The sequence below is a fragment of the Sinocyclocheilus grahami genome, unplaced genomic scaffold, assembly GCF_001515645.1.
Source record: "Sinocyclocheilus grahami isolate Dianchi unplaced genomic scaffold, SAMN03320097.WGS_v1.1 scaffold112.1, whole genome shotgun sequence".
NCBI lineage: Eukaryota > Metazoa > Chordata > Actinopteri > Cypriniformes > Cyprinidae > Sinocyclocheilus > Sinocyclocheilus grahami.
In genome coordinates, this window is record NW_015505291.1 from 1,477,144 (window position 1) to 1,490,804 (window position 13,661).

The 13,661-nt window shown below is 35.9% G+C and overlaps 1 protein-coding gene and 1 pseudogene across 1 annotated transcript in view; one reads left to right on the forward strand and one right to left on the reverse strand.

Moving 5' to 3' along the window:
- The first annotated feature begins 513 nt into the window (after positions 1–513).
- Positions 514–6,310, forward strand: LOC107589153 (translation factor Guf1, mitochondrial-like; annotated as a pseudogene).
- A 3,859-nt stretch (positions 6,311–10,169) lies between these two features.
- Positions 10,170–13,661, reverse strand: part of LOC107589118 (glucosamine-6-phosphate isomerase 2-like) — a 7,757-nt gene continuing 4,265 nt past the window's right edge. Inside the window, exons 6-7 of the mRNA XM_016277467.1 lie at positions 12,562–12,736; positions 10,170–11,544 (exon numbers count right to left, since the gene is read on the reverse strand). Of these exons, the coding sequence (XP_016132953.1) occupies positions 11,480–11,544; positions 12,562–12,736 (240 nt within the window). The 3' untranslated portion in view covers positions 10,170–11,479. The remainder of the gene's footprint in view (positions 11,545–12,561; positions 12,737–13,661) is intronic.

Below are 13,661 nucleotides of genomic sequence, written 5' to 3' on the forward strand. Positions count from 1 at the left end.
CTTGGAATATTAAAAAACATGGTAAAATAACATATTCTGGGTGAAAACAAAAATAGTAGCCTATAATGTTGTAAGAAACACTTTAGTCGCCTATAAATAATGTTCTAATCATAACAAGTAAAATGGAAATTTTAACGTTTTAGTATAGTTTTAGGTCTATTACGTTTTAGGTCTATTAAAAATACACAATTAAACAACCTTTTATTTTGGGTAGGCTATAAAAAAAAGTTAGTAGAACATTGTACGAAACATTTTAGGAACTAAATAGCGTTTAAATAATGTTCTAATCGCGATAAGAAAACTGGATATTTTAACATTCTTAAAAATTGTTAGAAGCAAAAATAAATACGTTCCTGAAACATTTGAGTGCAGATTTGAATATAAAATTCACTGGTAGTAAACTACATTTCCCACAATTCCAACGCTTGCCTTGATGGTGTTTGCCAACATGGCGGCTCACAGTAGCTGTCACGCTGGAGGAGAACACTGCCCAGTGGAGACTTGACTGTTTCTAAACACTGAATATATGCTTTCAATGAGGATTTTAGTCCTCAAATCTTTTTTTCGATGGGAAGATATGTTCGATATGCAGTTTGAAGCCACAATATTGTTTCTTTATTCAGAAATAACATGTTAGTGAGCTGATAGAGATGATGTCTCTGTATAGATCCCACGGGCTCTTTCTGCCCTTTATCAAACGTTTTCCTGATATTAAAGGGTCATATGATGCTTTTTTTGTGTGTATTTGGTGTAACAGAATATGGTGACATGCTTTAATGTTCAAAAAACACATTATTTTTCAAATACTGTACATTATTGTAGGTCTTCTATGCCCCGCCTCTCTCAAATGCTTAGTTTTCTACAAAGTCCCTCCTTCCGACAAGCGCAGTCTGCTTCAACACTAACTGCGGTTACTGAAACCACGTCTTCTTTCTTTGCGTGCACATTTGGGCGGCATTATGCAAATATTTCCACATAGTGAGGTAGATATGTGGGGGCGTGTTAGAACGAGCCGTTTTAGGGGGGCGTGGCAGAGTCTTAACTTTGATAAAGAATATCTCTTTGGTTTTGAGACTTTAGTCTTTCCAACTTCAGGGATCTTATCTATGCACAATCAGCTTGTAACACTCCAAAGAGAATGCAAAACTTGAAATCGCATCATATGACCCCTTTAAAGTATGCCGCGTTAAACGCAGATCTCAGGGCTGCATGACCACATGTACAGTGATCAGACACAGATGGATGAAAAGCTCTTGCTGGAGCATCAGTGCTGTCAGAGAATTCAGCTCTAATGCATCTGAGAAGGTCAATTCTATTGCTTTGACTTGTTTTTTGCTGTAAGCAAAATCCTATATAACCTATATATTAACCTAATTTGATTTTACAGTAGTGACTATGACATTTTGGTGGAAACTCCTTAGTTATTCGTTCTCTGATTTCTATAGATAATAATGGTTTTATAATAACATATGTGCTTGTTGCAGCTGGATACTGAATCTGAGTCCTTTGCTTTTTCAGGAGAGTCTCGGCATGTCAAAGTTTCCAGTGGAGAGAATTCAAAATTTCAGCATTATTGCTCATATTGATCATGGCAAGAGCACTTTAGCTGACAGACTTCTGGAGATCACAGGTGATTCTCTATTTCTCTTTCCTGTGAGTTTTGAAAAATCGTTGTTCATAATCTCTTTATTTCGTTGGGGTTTTTTGTATGAGCAGGTCCCATTGCAAAGACAGCGAGTAACAAGCAGGTGCTGGATAAACTGCAGGTGGAGAGAGAATGAGGAATCACTGTTAAAGCTCAGACTGCAGCTCTCTTTTACCAGCATGATGGACAGACGTATCTGCTCAATCTCATCGACACACCTGTGAGGACAATGATTTGAACTTTACTGTTAGTGAATTAATCTGTTTTTAGGGCCATGTTGACTTCAGCTATGAAGTTTCACGGTCCATATCCGCTTGCCAAGGAGTTCTGCTCATTGTAGATGCAAATCAGGTAAAGCATTTTATAAATGACACATTCTGCTTATTAAATGAGTAACGGAAGATTAACCGTGTTAAGCATAGTAGTGAAGGTTCTTTAGTTTTTTATTCTAAACCTGCTACAGTTTGTTTTTATGCACATACCGATGTTATTTTTTGTATTATTTATATGCTATTATAGTATTTATTAATATTTTAAATGTTTTTAAATATATGTTCAGTTTACATTTTATCTTAGCTTAAGTTTTAGTAATTTTGTCATGTTTTTGTCTTTTTTTATACATTTTTGGGAGTGTTCGAAGCTGTTTCTATTATTTTTTATATCAGTTTTAGTCATTTTCATGCTCTCTCTGCTTTAACGTAAGCTTATTTTAGTTTCATTCTGTCACTTGTGACACTTCTAATTTTTGTTTAAGTTTATTGTTTAAGTTTTGTGTAATATTTACATGAGCTTTTTTCAGCTTTTTCAATAAAGAAAATAATTTATAATAGTTGTACTTAAAAACAACACAAACATAACAGCCTAAATACTCTATCATTACTAAAAACTTTAGCCTTTTATAATTGCATTAAAAGAAAAATAACCAATTACATGTTTGTTTCTATAATTCAAAGGGAATTCAAGCGCAAACAGTTGCCAATTTCTACCTGGCATTTGAGGCTCAACTGACAATCATCCCTGTGATAAACGAGGTAGATATTACAGAGAGAATGTATCATCTTTCCTTTAAATGCAGTAAACATTTTATATATGCAAGTTAAAAACACAATGTTTCATCCCAGTGCATTTCTATAAATTATAGAAATATCTTAATTTCCAACTCAAGCTGAGTACAGAGGCAGGGCACAATGCAGAAGATTTAGGAAAACCTTTTTTTTTTTATTCAAATACTTGAATTGTTTTGATCTTGTGATCGGTCCAAATACAACCGTGTGGACCTTTATTAATCTGCTTTCATCCAAATGCTTTGTTAGAGTTCTCTAGTATGTTTTGAGCTTGTTGCATAACTTATGAGATATCATTACGTTCATTATGATGATATATCATTACATTTGATCTAGTAATGAGTCAATTGTCATTTTAATAGTCACGGAATGTTTTTTTTATATTTTCAGACTGACTTTTTAGCTGTTGCTCATCTGAATTGTCAACTTTGGCATTTTAGTGTGTGTGTGTGTGTGTGTGTGTGTGTGTGTGTGTGTGTGTGTGTGTGTGTGCGTTTAATTGTCAGATTGATTTGAAAAATGCTGATCCAAAAGCTGATTGAAAAAGTGTTTGATATTCCAAAGGAAGAGTGTATCAGGGTGAGCTCTGTTTAAACATCACTCATGTTTTTTGTTTGTTTTTTACACAATTGTTATGCCATTTATATTTTACCTTGGCTTGGGAATGTTTTCTGTAGATCTCTGCAAAATTGGGCACAAACGTGGACCAAGTTCTCCAAGAAGTGGTGAAAAGGATTCCTCCGTGAGTATCATAAGCTGATTCACTTTTCTCCACAAGAGGTCACTGTGAGAGTGTAAGAGCAGCACATACTATGTGGGTGTGATTCGATTGATTGCATTTGACCATCTTTGTATTCATAAGATTGTATTCACAAGATTTTTGTTATATATTTGTTAATTTATATATTTGAAGAAATGGAGCCTGTTTTTGTAATATATAGAGCTCATAAATTTGTAAAATATAAAATTGCATTGTGAAATTATTTGCAAAACAGTTAAGCACATATATTTCCTCCAAAACAGTAATGCATAAAATACATTTAAAGGTTTGGGGTCAGTCTAAGGCTCAGTAATATTGTGAAATATTATTACAATTTAAAATAACTGTTTTCTATGTAAACATATAGTGAAGTGTAATTTATTCCTGTGATGCAAAACATGTTTTCCAGCATCCTTACTCCAGTATTTAGTCACATGATCCTTCACAAATCATTCTAATATGCTGATTTGCTGCTCAAGAAACATTTCTTATTATTATTATTATTAACATTGCAAACAGTTCAGCTGCTTAATATTTTAGTGGAAACTTAATAATCATTTAAATTTAAATAATATTTGCTACTGTACTGTTAAAATGGCTTTTTCATGTGAATATTTACAAACTACCTTTGATCATGAAGATGGGAATGAATCAGGAAGTTTCATTTTGGTAAATCAACATCATCATGTGCTTTCCCAAAAAACCTGCTCGTCTACATTCTTCATCATCTCGCATTTCCTCCATAATGTGTTTTTTATAGCTTCTTTCATAACTTCTTCCTTTTAAGTACATTGTTGGCATTGTACCTGAGGGACAGTTTTCAAATGTGTGAATAAGGCTTTTCATTCTCTAAAAAGTCCCACAAGAAATGGGTTTGTTTAAATACATGTCTGTACATGAAATTAATCAGTTTTTCCTCTGTTTCAGTCCGACAGCGAGAGTGGAAGATCCATTTAAAGCCCTTGTCTTTGACTCCACCTTCGACCATTACAGAGGAGTATTGGCCAACATCGCTCTGTTTGGTGGACATGTGTCCAGAGGAGACAAGATCGTCTCTGCCCACCTGGGAAAGTCATATGAGGTCAATGAGCTGGGCCTTCTGAGACACTGTGAGAATCTCACATACACTGACCAGCCGCACTAACAGACCTCACAAGAAAACAAAACGCAGATAAATAAATCAGTCAGTCCAAAACAGTTTTTGTATGAAGAGACCAATTTCAAAGGCACCACATCTAAAGATGTAGAACAAAATCAAGTAATCTTAAGAAAAGAGTTTTCAGCCTTTACAACCCAGCCCACCCAGAGACTCCAGTATAAAGTTGTATTTCTTTATTATAAGTAAGCTTTCAGTTATCTTTTTGCATTTTTATATAGAATTGTTTACATATAATGCAATACAATTTTATAATTATGTAATGGTTATTTTGGTTGGATACAATTAAGTTAAGAAGATTGTTCCAATTCCAAAACTCTGAGATTGCACTGGAATTTTAGTTTTAAACCTAAGAATGAGTTTCATGATTTTTAAAAAGAACATTGAATATTATAAATAACAACTAAAAACATGTAATAAAAGTAAAAAAATATTAAAGATTCATAGATCCCTGATTAATTCTTGTTTTAAAAATGAAAGAAATTTGTTTTTAGGGGACCAAAACTCTGAGATTGCACTGAAATGTAGGATTTAAAATGTAATATTAAACCTAAAAATATAGAGTTTTACAATTTTGAAAAAAATAACATTGAAGATCATGATTAAGTTAAAGAAAATGAACTGGAAATAAAAATAATAAAACTTCACAGACCCCTGATTAATGTTTTTTTTTGTTTGTTTTTTTTTTTTTTAAATAAATGAGGGACCCAAAACTCTGAGACTGCAAATGTAGGACTGAAATGTAGACTTAGAATCTTAAAAAAAATAATTGAAAAATTAACATTAAAGAATATGAATAAGATGTTAAAGATAATAAAAAATTACGCAGACCCCTGATTGAAAAAGAAATAACTAAGAAATGATTAAAAAACTCCATATACACTTTAAGAAGGAAGCATTTTTCAGGTTTCAGACAGTCTCTGTCGGTTGCACTAATTTAACCTTTGACCTTTTGCATTTTGGCATTCTTGCTCTCAGGTATGCAGGGCAGGTGGGTTACGTGATCGCAGGGATGAAAGAAGTGAAGGAGGCTCAGATTGGAGACACACTTTACCTCCAAAAACAGCCTGTGGAGCCGCTGCCGGGGTTCAAACCGGCTAAAGCCATGGTCTTTGCAGGTGTGTTTCTAAAACCGTCCTGATGTTTGTGCTAAACTGTGTAAACCAAAGTTTAAGGGGTAGGTTTACAGTGCTGTAAATCTGAAATTGTGTGACACTTTCAGGCATGTATCCCATGGACCAGTCAGAATACACAGCCCTGCGCAGCGCTGTGGAGAAACTGACGCTAAACGACTCCAGCGTGACGGTTCAAAGGGACAGCAGTTTAGCTCTGGGGGCTGGATGGAGGTACACACACAAACAGACAAATCAGTGTGAGCTTAAACTGTTGTTTTAAGTTTAGTCGCTGAGTCGAGCAGGTATTCTTTCACTTTTTAAATATTTAAAAAGGTTAATTTCTTTGTCTCAGGCTGGGATTTCTGGGCTTGCTGCATATGGAGGTGTTTAACCAGCGTTTAGAGCAAGAGTACAATGCATGTCATAGTAACAGCTCCGACAGTACCGTTTACAAGGCTGTGCTAGCATCTGTCAAACTCATAAAGGTAGGACTCATTGTCACAATGTGCTAAAAATCACCCAGAACACCATAGCAGCATGGTATATACTATATACCATAACAACTGCACGGAACACCTTAGGAACTGAATAGCAACAAGGGTGAGTAAATTTGAATCAAATTTTCATTTTTGGATAAACTACTCCTTTAATATTCCTTATCTTTGTTTCTCTCTTTTAGAATAAAAGCATATCGAAAGAATGTTCTAGCAAAATGTGTGAGTACCTCTTCTCATATTGAAAAATGTTTCTTCTACTTTTTTGATTAGCTGCTGATTCTTGGTCACATCTGTCTTTCCTAGTACGGTGGTGACATTACACGAAAAATGAAGCTGTTAAAGAAGCAGGCTGAAAGAAAAAAGAAATTGCGCCGCATTGGAAACATTGCCGTCCCAAAAGACGCTTTCATCAACATTCTTAAACGGAAGTAGTTCCCTCAGGAACATTATCATAACAGACATCAAAGCCTGGGGTTGATTTGTGAATAGGAACATGCCAATGCACAGTATGATGATTGATTTAGAAATGCTATTAAAGTTCATATAACTAAGTGATGTTGTTCTGGGAACTTAAAGCAGGTTTGATGAATTAATCTTCATTATGCTGAAACAACATCGCAGTTCTCTCAGGAGCGGATTCAGAGACTGCAAGCTAAGAGTTTTCATTGGAAGCGTTTAGACTGAGTGGATGCAGAAGTATTTGGCAGCGCTGTTTTCCTTTGAACACATTTATTTAATTTCTATCAAGCTGCAGAGGTTGCAGTGGTTGTGGATGTAAGGCTGAAAGCAGTCTGGGACATTTTCTGAAACATTGAGTGTTTGAGTTTTTGCAACTATAAGCAGAAATCGGGCGATTCTGACAAGACTATTGCATGTCAATGTCTTATTCCATCCCATAATTAAAAACATATAAGGATTTTTACTGTGCAGATAGATAATTAACCCTATTTTTATTACAGTTCCCTGCAAACATGTCCCTGCGGGACCCATGCTGTCTTTTTGTGGGCACAGTGGGCTAGGGCCAGCCCACACCAAACCTAAACAGGCCCAGTGCAGGCTTGCCCAGGTGAGGCTCACCACAGGCTCTCTGTGAGCAGGCCACACTAGCGGACTGTCCATATTAATCCTATGACGGCCTAGTGTGGGCCAGCCCGTTCAGGCCCAGAGCAACTTTTGTATCCTTTGGGCCCATGCAGGTTTTGTGTAGGCAGCCCTGTAATGCAACTAGGAGAATACAAACAACATTGACTGGCCATTCTTTAGCCACTCAATTGAAGTGGAATGGCACAAACCAAAAGAGACCTTTTCAGAATCAGTTTTTTCATATAGGCTATGGATCCTCAAATCTGGCTCACGAGATCCACTTTCCTGCAGAGTTTAGTTCTAACCTTAATCAAACACACCTGAGCATGCTAATCAATGTCTTCAGGATCATTAGAAAATCACAGTTGGGTGAGTTTGATCAAAGACACGAGCCTATTAATACGAATTTTGTGGGCAGTTTTCTTCCTTACCAGGAAGTGCTAGGGTGTTTTAAGTTTCCTTAAGTAAAGCCATGTGGGTAGAGGGAGTTAGCCATAACAAGCAGCAGTAGCCAGCATGGCTCACCTGCTGACAGTGTTGGGGGTAACTTACTAAGTTACTTTTTCAAAAAAGTAATGCCAGTTACTTTGTTTTCCCGTTTATTGACTGACAGCTCTCCTGTCCCCATATTGGGAGAAATCGGGAGTACAGAGGTGTTGTGTGCGCTGTGTGAACATGATGTTACTGTAGTTCTAGACTAAATGTGAATGTGCATTAATTCATCCCACTCACAAAAAACAGATTTAGTATTCATCAAAATGAATTAAAACAGTGAAATACAAGCTCAGAATATGACGCAAATCTGCAATAATTAAATGTTAAATAACACAAATGTATCTAATCCCATTACTTTCCCCAACACTGCCTGCTGAGCACATTGTGCTGTGTCCTGGTTGGGAAATTTGTCATTTCAAGCCCAGCCTAAAGTAAGGTTTTTTTTGTTTTTTTGTTAAAGTGTACATTGCTGATGTTTTTGCAGAGATGTTACATGTATGTATGGCCTATGTTTGGATTGATGCTAAGAGTTTAAGACCGTGTATTTGTATGCATTTTAGAAGGACTCTTTATTGGTGAAGTCACCACATCCCGTTTGAATATCGATTTAAAGTTCTTTTCGACGTGGGACAGATAGTCTGGACTATTTTTGACTGTTCCCGGTTAGGAAGAGTCTGGTGTTTGAGAGCCGTGGCGTGTTTTCATTACAAGAGGTTGGATTATTAATTTGCTATCAGTCAACTTCAGCTATGGACAGTGTTTGGACATTGATGTACTACAGATAAGACTTTCGCACACATCAACTTTCACATGACGAAATCCTACAGTCTTACGTTGCTGTTTTTTTTGTACTTTTGTGTATTTACATTTTTGGCTATATGTAGCTGTATTAAGATGAACTGAATGCCTACTGTTTTGTATTTAATAAATTGATTTGAAATCCCTTTGACTACTGCACATTTTTGACAATACAGACATTAGTTATGTGGTGACTGCATCCATTTCAGATATACTGTATATAACAGTTTTTTTCCCCAAAGACTTAAGTTATAGTAGCTGGAAAGTATTTAAAGTGAAACATATGTATTGTTGTAGATTAATAGTGCGGGCCCTGTGTGGGCATAGTGAGGGCTTCCTGGGGGCTAAGTGAGGGCTGCCCGTGCAGGGCCAGCGTTAAGGGGCCAACATTTCGCCAATGAGCAAATTCTCAGGGGCCCTGCGCTGGCAGCCCACTGGGGGCCCTAAGGCTAGCCCTAAGTGGGCCCGTAAAGGGACAGTGCAGGCTTGTTTGCAGGGATTGCAATTAAGCACACCACCTTTCCAATTGGTGGCCAGAAAGTAAAAGAAGAAGAGTTTGAATAATAACCGTACTTTGGTGCTGCACAAATTTTGTTCAACGCACAGCTAGCTAGCTGCCTCAGGGGCCGTGACGTTTGTCCGCATTCGCCATTGCCAGTCAATCAAAAAAAGGCGGGCTTTACTGTTCACAGAAGCCAAGTGACAACTGTTATTTGACAACTGTTTCACTATAGAAATGTTAAACGACCAACAGAAATAGCCAGAGTTGTTGTAAACTACTATCAAATTTCCCCGTTTTATATTGAAAAAATGTTAATCAAAATGTAATGACTTTGACTCAAGTGTGTTTCAAGCTTTAGGACAGTCATTTAGCCTATTAAATTAAAAATACTATAGTATATAGAAAATAGTCTGAATGCATTACATTTCAAATTCTATTTCTTTATAGGGCTGGGTGGTATTGCTATATATATATCATAGTTTTCTAACTTGTTTATATCATAGTATGTAAATATATCTGTGCAGCACAGGAATACATGTTATTCACAGTGCTATTGACTGAATAACTTTTGTAAGTTTAATAGAAATCAGTTTATATTTAATTCATACAATGAAGTCTATGCTGTGTTTTATTTTTACATTTGATTATTTAAATATACTCCCCATATATGGAGAACATAAAAATTGACCCCATTGTGGTTACAATTTTTGATAGTTTTGGGAGGGTAGTTATGTTACCTAAGATTTGTGAATCAAGTCTACTGGATGAGCAATATGAATTGCTTGATAGTGAACTGAAGAGTTGAACGTATGTAAAACTGCTCCCAGCCCGTCATAAACCATAGTTTCAGATTCCTCTGAATTTCAGTCATTTTATTCAAACATACACACAAAAGACAAGTCTTTTTCTCAGGAATATAGGGTTATATAGTTTTCTTCATAACCAATTTTGAAAATGGAAATGAATGCGTGCAAAGTGGTACTCAAAATACGACCTGGACATCTTTCTGTAATATTCATTATGTCTGTACAAATTGTGTACTATTGAGGCACAATAAATGAAACTTTCTTTTATTTATCCATCCATGAGCAAGTACAGAAGACACAAGAGGATGATTTGGTTTTTGGAGTGCAAATCTGTTAACAGTCAGTTTACATAATCTTCAAACTAATTTGTAAAACCATAAAAAAAAGTATACTCTCCTTCCAAAATCATTCACTAAACTACAGTACAGGAGGGTTTAGAAACACCAAAAACTCAACACAGACTTATTCAGAAAGCAATGAAACAAAAGTGTTTTACAATACAAGAAAAATGTCAGACTTGTGCCTTATACTGTAGCTTTAAGAAATGAAAGCCTATATATCACAAAGAACAGCAACTAAAGAGAATACATGGGTACTACACATCATGTGTGAAATAATTAGTTAACTTCAAAAACATTCACACACTTCTCTACTCAGATGTGCCAATAAAAGCCTTTTAATATATGAATAAAGCAAACATGAAATACACTTTTCCAGCATTTTCCACTGGTTTCACATGCTGCAAGTAACCTGGATTCATTCAAAGGCAAGAAAATGTCAATTGAAATTGTATAAAATTACATGTACTTAGTAGGAAATTCTGATCACAGATCAGCTTCCTGTTAACTTGTGTTTATCAGCATATAAGACACTACAAATGATTAGGTATCATAAAACCTGGAGGTTTCATATGTATAGGGAGAGATCCTAAATTTGGAGAATTTAGGGAAGAGACTTTAAATTGTATTGTATCTAAACAAAAATATTCTTTAAAAAAAAAAAACACTTTCAATAAGTTGCCTTGTAGTAAAAATCCACATTCAAGTCAACTAACTTTAAGTAGCTGTGGGTTATAGTGTGTTAATAAAAAACTGACCATCAGTGAAAACAGATGCTCGGCTTGAAATGCAGACATTCAATATTTCCTGATTAAACTACAGTACAGAAAAACTGATATATACGCTTTCTCAGAATGGGTTGTAACAGATGTTTTCTTTCATTAGTGATGTGAAGGAGTGTGATAGTGTTATCTAAAACAGTAAACATCAGCTGAAAGGGTTAAAGTAAGAGTGTTTCTTAGTATAATTTCCCTAAACCATGGTCTTTTCCTGTTAATACTGACCTTAAAGTGAAAAAGTGAATTATAAAGGCTAATACAGAGATTCAGTTGGAGTGCGTGAACATGGCACCATGGGAAGGCAGAGGTTGTACAACATCTACCTGTTACACTTTATGACCATTCAAAACTGCTGTGGTCCCTGAGGCCAGTTTCCACTCATTCACACTGACGTCCTTTAAATTTTTCTGCCGTTTTTTCCAGACATCCCGTCTGGCGCGTTCAGTCCATGTAGTCCTTCACGCTGAGCATCGGCTCAACTAGCTGATTGTGGACGTGCATCAGCCCTGCAGGACAGAAGATCCATCAGTATGTTTAGGAAATCCAGCCCAGCCAAAGATATTAAACCCCCAGGAGATACCAAAGCCCTTAAGACCGGACAGATTGTGTTTCTGAGAAAAGCGCTTGTGATGGACATTCCAGACGGGTTTAGATCTTGAACCTGCCGTCTTTAGACAGAAATTGACCTTGAGACGAGCCAACCGGTAAAACCAAGATGAGATCAGTAAAAACGATGAAAAGCAAACAAACAGCTGCTCTATTAGGTTCCTCAGAGGGAAAAAGAATGGCTAAAATTGTGGGGTTGGTACGATTTTTAAATGTTTTTAAAAGACATCCCTTATGTTCACCAAGGCTGCATTGATTTGATGACAAATACAGTAAAAGCAGCAATATTGTAAAATATTTTTACTGTTTTCTATTTGAATATATTTTAAAATGTAATTTATTTCTGTGATGTCAAAGCTGAATTTTTAACATCATTTCTCCAGTTTTCAGTGTCACATGATCCTTCAGAAGTCATTCTAATATGCTGATTTGATGCTCAACAATCATGTTTTTTATTATTATCAATGTTGAAAACAATTGCTGCTTAATACTTTTGTGGAAATACTGTACATGTTGATCAAGATTTTTGATAAACCAATTGTTCAAAAGAAGAGCATAATAGCAATCTTTTGTAACATTGTAAATATCAATTTAATGCATCCTTGCTGAATACAAGTATTAATTTCTTTTTAAAAAACAACAACTTTAGAACAGTAGTATGCATATGAAACCTGAGGCCATGAGGATGTAAAGAATTTCTTGAAGTAACAACAGTAAACGTCAATCAAATTCACACAGAATTTTAAATTGTAAGAGCAAATTGGTAAACCTGAATGAACATGTTTCTTACCTTTCAACGCTTGTTTTAATAAGTAAGTAACAATTTAGTTAAAGAATCTGCTTCCACAGAAGAGCAACTTTTCGTCTACGTGAGTCAAAGATTTGCCCCTCAGGCAGCAGAGAGCTCAGTCACGTACCTTTAAAATACTTCACAGTTTTGACCCTGAGTTCCAGTGTCGCATCTTCATCGCAAACAAAAATGGTTTGTGGATGCTGCTGGAAGGCAGACACCGTCCACATGTGGTTCACACCTTCCTCGATGGCTTTATACAGGGCAAAGGCCTTATGAGCCCCTGTGATCAGAATCATGACCTGCAAATGACAAAAAGATGTCATAAATCATCACATTCAGAATGGTGGCTTTCACATGTTGTTCTGAAGGCAAACATGTGTCAAAAACTAGTTTAACTTTAGAGTAAGATGCCAACATTTCTATGTCTAATCAAGAAATTCTCAGGTCCTAAAACAAAAGAAACTGTATTGTTTCATTACTGTAATTTTTTTTTTTAAGTTAGTTTTTTTTTTCAGGGTAAAATGCGACTTGGAAATGTTTTAGGAGATGGACACTGTCTGTTATAATAATATGATGATGACGATAATCAGATGACGTCTGGCATCCACATCAACAAAATCAAGTGACCCAAAGGACATTTTACCCAGCATCCTGTCTGTAAAATATTCAGGTATGTTTATGTACTTGTTGATCACATTCAGAATGGTGGCTTTCACATGTTGTTCTGAAGGCAAACATGTGTCAAAAACTAGTTTAACTTTAGAGTAAGATGCCAACATTTCTATGTCTAATCAAGAAATTCTCAGGTCCTAAAACAAAAGAAACTGTATTGTTTCATTACTGTAATTTTTTTTTTAAAGTTAGTTTTTTTTTTCAGGGTAAAATGCGACTTGGAAATGTTTTAGGAGATGCTCACTGTCTGTTATAATAATATGATGATGACGATAATCAGATGACGTCTGGCATCCACATCAACAAAATCAAGTGACCCGAAGGACATTTTACCCAGCATCCTGTCTGTAAAATATTCAGGTATGTTTATGTACTTGTTTGTATTTCCAGCACAATCAGTCTCACATTGAGAACCAGACTCCTGTTCAATTTAGTGCTATAACAAAGAGAGCATTTGTGTCGAATCCGCCAGCCACGCCGTTCTCAAGCCCGTTCCTCAGGCCGTTCCTCACTCTAGCCCACTGTGTGTTTCGTTGTGAAAGCGAAACTACT